The sequence below is a fragment of the Heterodontus francisci genome, chromosome 22 (assembly GCF_036365525.1).
Source record: "Heterodontus francisci isolate sHetFra1 chromosome 22, sHetFra1.hap1, whole genome shotgun sequence".
In the NCBI taxonomy this organism is placed as follows: domain Eukaryota; kingdom Metazoa; phylum Chordata; class Chondrichthyes; order Heterodontiformes; family Heterodontidae; genus Heterodontus; species Heterodontus francisci.
In genome coordinates this window covers 31,759,474-31,761,751 of record NC_090392.1, presented here as the reverse complement: position 1 = coordinate 31,761,751, position 2,278 = coordinate 31,759,474, and the positions used below count along the sequence as shown (strand labels likewise).

Below are 2,278 nucleotides of genomic sequence, written 5' to 3'. Positions count from 1 at the left end.
GGAGATGTTCCGCAAAGCGGTCACCCAGTCTGCGCTTGGTCTCCCCAATGTAGAGGAGACCACACTGTGAGCAGCGAATACAGTATACTACATTGAAAGAAGTACAAGTAAATCGCTGCTTCACCTGAGAAGAAGAGATATGTTGTTCCAAAACAGGCAATGTCAGTTCAACGTCATTTATCTTGCTGGAATTTTACATTGGTAGGGAGGCTGGCCCACTGACCAAAATGTCCGGGCCTGGGAGCCACATCAGTATTTACATGGCCCAGGCCCTTAATTGGACTTGGGTGGGACTTCCACCTACTTGAACAAAGAACAAAGAACAGTACAGCACATTCAGCCCTCCAAGCCTGCACCGATCTTGATGCCTGCCTGAACTAACACCTTCTGCACTTCCGGGGTCCATATCCCTCTATTATCTTCCTATTCATGTATTTGTCAAGATGTCTCTTAAACGTCGCTATCGTATCTGCTTCCACCACCTCCCCGGCAGCAAGTTCCAGGCACTCAAAGAGAGTGAATGTATCTAGGACAGGAGGCCATTTGTGACATGAACAAGGACAGCAATAGAGGGAATACGATAGAAATTCATGTTGGATTTTACAATTTTCATCATTTAAATAATTTAGCAATGAGACTCATTGGATATTTCACTCCATTCTTTAACTCCTCCCTGAATTTACTCTGGGTTCCTGCATAAATAAATGGGTTGATGCAAGAACCCAAAAGCTGAAGCATTATTCCACTCTCCTCCAGAATAAAATTTGATTCTTTGAAATTTGAACCGGAAAAGTATTTAACACCCGCTATTCGGACATGGAGAACTCTTATAAAAAATAACAAATATAACAGGATGAAACTACCCGAGATGGCGAAGAGTAAAACAATGGACTTTCTCCGCTTCTCCATCTCTGGATCACTCTGATTCTCTTTATTGCTGTGAGCCCGGAGTCTCCTGCGTGCTCTACTGGCCAATAAAATGTGTCTGACAGTCAGAGCATTGAGCGGTAAAATCAGAATGAATGGGAGACAAGGGGTTAAAATGGTATGAATCCAATCATATGCAGCCCATGCAGATGATGTATAAAATATTAATTTGATGCTGCAGAACCAGGGTATGTTGTTAGTGATGTAATTAGGTTCATATATGAAATACCAGAAGACATTTATCAAACAGCTCAGTGTACAGACCGTTGCTTTAACCCGTGCTGCCGTTTTCTCAGTGCAATATTTTATTTTCACCTTCTGGCAACAAATGGCCATAAATCGATCAAAGGTGAAAGCGACTGTTAACCAGACAGAACAGCTGACGGTTGCATAGTTTAGGACAGAACAGAGATTGCATACAGGTGTGATGGACAGGAAACTGTGTTGGAAATAAATACCAGCAAACCGGTTTAATATCACTGCAGTGATAATGACCAGGAGATCCGTCACTGCCATGGACACCAGGTAGTAAGTGATACACCTGGAGAGACCACATCTTCCTCGGGACAGGATCACAATGACTGCCAGGTTAGCTGTAACAGAGAGAGAGAGAAAGGCTGAGAGAAAGTGGGAGAGTGTATGTGTGTGAGCGAGTGAGAAGAGGAAAGTTACTGGTCCAACTCCCAGCAAAATCAGCCATTTTACAGGATTCTGTGTGAAATTTACAGTTTTGACATGTGATCCTGAGTTGGACACGACTGCTTACATTACAGGCACTTGCTTCTCTGTTTAAAATAATCCTGTGGATTAAAAATATGGGCCTGAATTTTACAGGCACCCCGACGTTGTGGGTCATGGAGGGGGGGGCGGGGGGTGGGGGTGGTGTAGGAAAGTGCCTCCAGCAGAGGCCCGGCTCAGGCCTCAACGCTGTGAAGGCCCAGCCCAATATTACCAGTGGCGGTGAGATCTTGTGGTGGACCCCTGCCGCCGCTCGGCAACGGAAGCCCCATTTAAATATGGAATGTTATTTAAATAAACAAATTCATTACTTCCCAGCTCCCAGAGCGATATTGGTGTCGGTGGCCGACACTTCCTTGCCTTCGGATCCCGATCCAGGGTTTGAAGTGGAACACTGGTGGGGAGGGGGGAGAAGGTATGTTTTTCAGTGAGGGAGGGGATGGGGTCAAACACATCCGATTGGTGAAGGAGATGGTGAGAAAGGGTAAAGTGCATCGTGTATGAACATTGGGTGGGGGGGAAGGTCAGGTGGACAAGGTATTTCGGGGGGCAAATGAATTATATGTTTATTGGAGGGTGGGCGAGGGGTGACAAACATTTCCTTAATTTTTTC

At 45.4% G+C, this 2,278-nt stretch overlaps 1 protein-coding gene across 1 annotated transcript; it reads right to left on the bottom strand.

Annotated features, from left to right (window-relative positions):
• Positions 1-612: 612 nt before the first annotated feature.
• Positions 613-1,443, bottom strand: LOC137381514 (G-protein coupled receptor 15-like). The gene has a single exon (XM_068054213.1). The coding sequence runs from the start codon at positions 1,441-1,443 to the stop codon at positions 613-615; it is 831 nt and encodes a 276-aa protein (XP_067910314.1).
• Between the last annotated feature and the right edge of the window lie 835 nt (positions 1,444-2,278).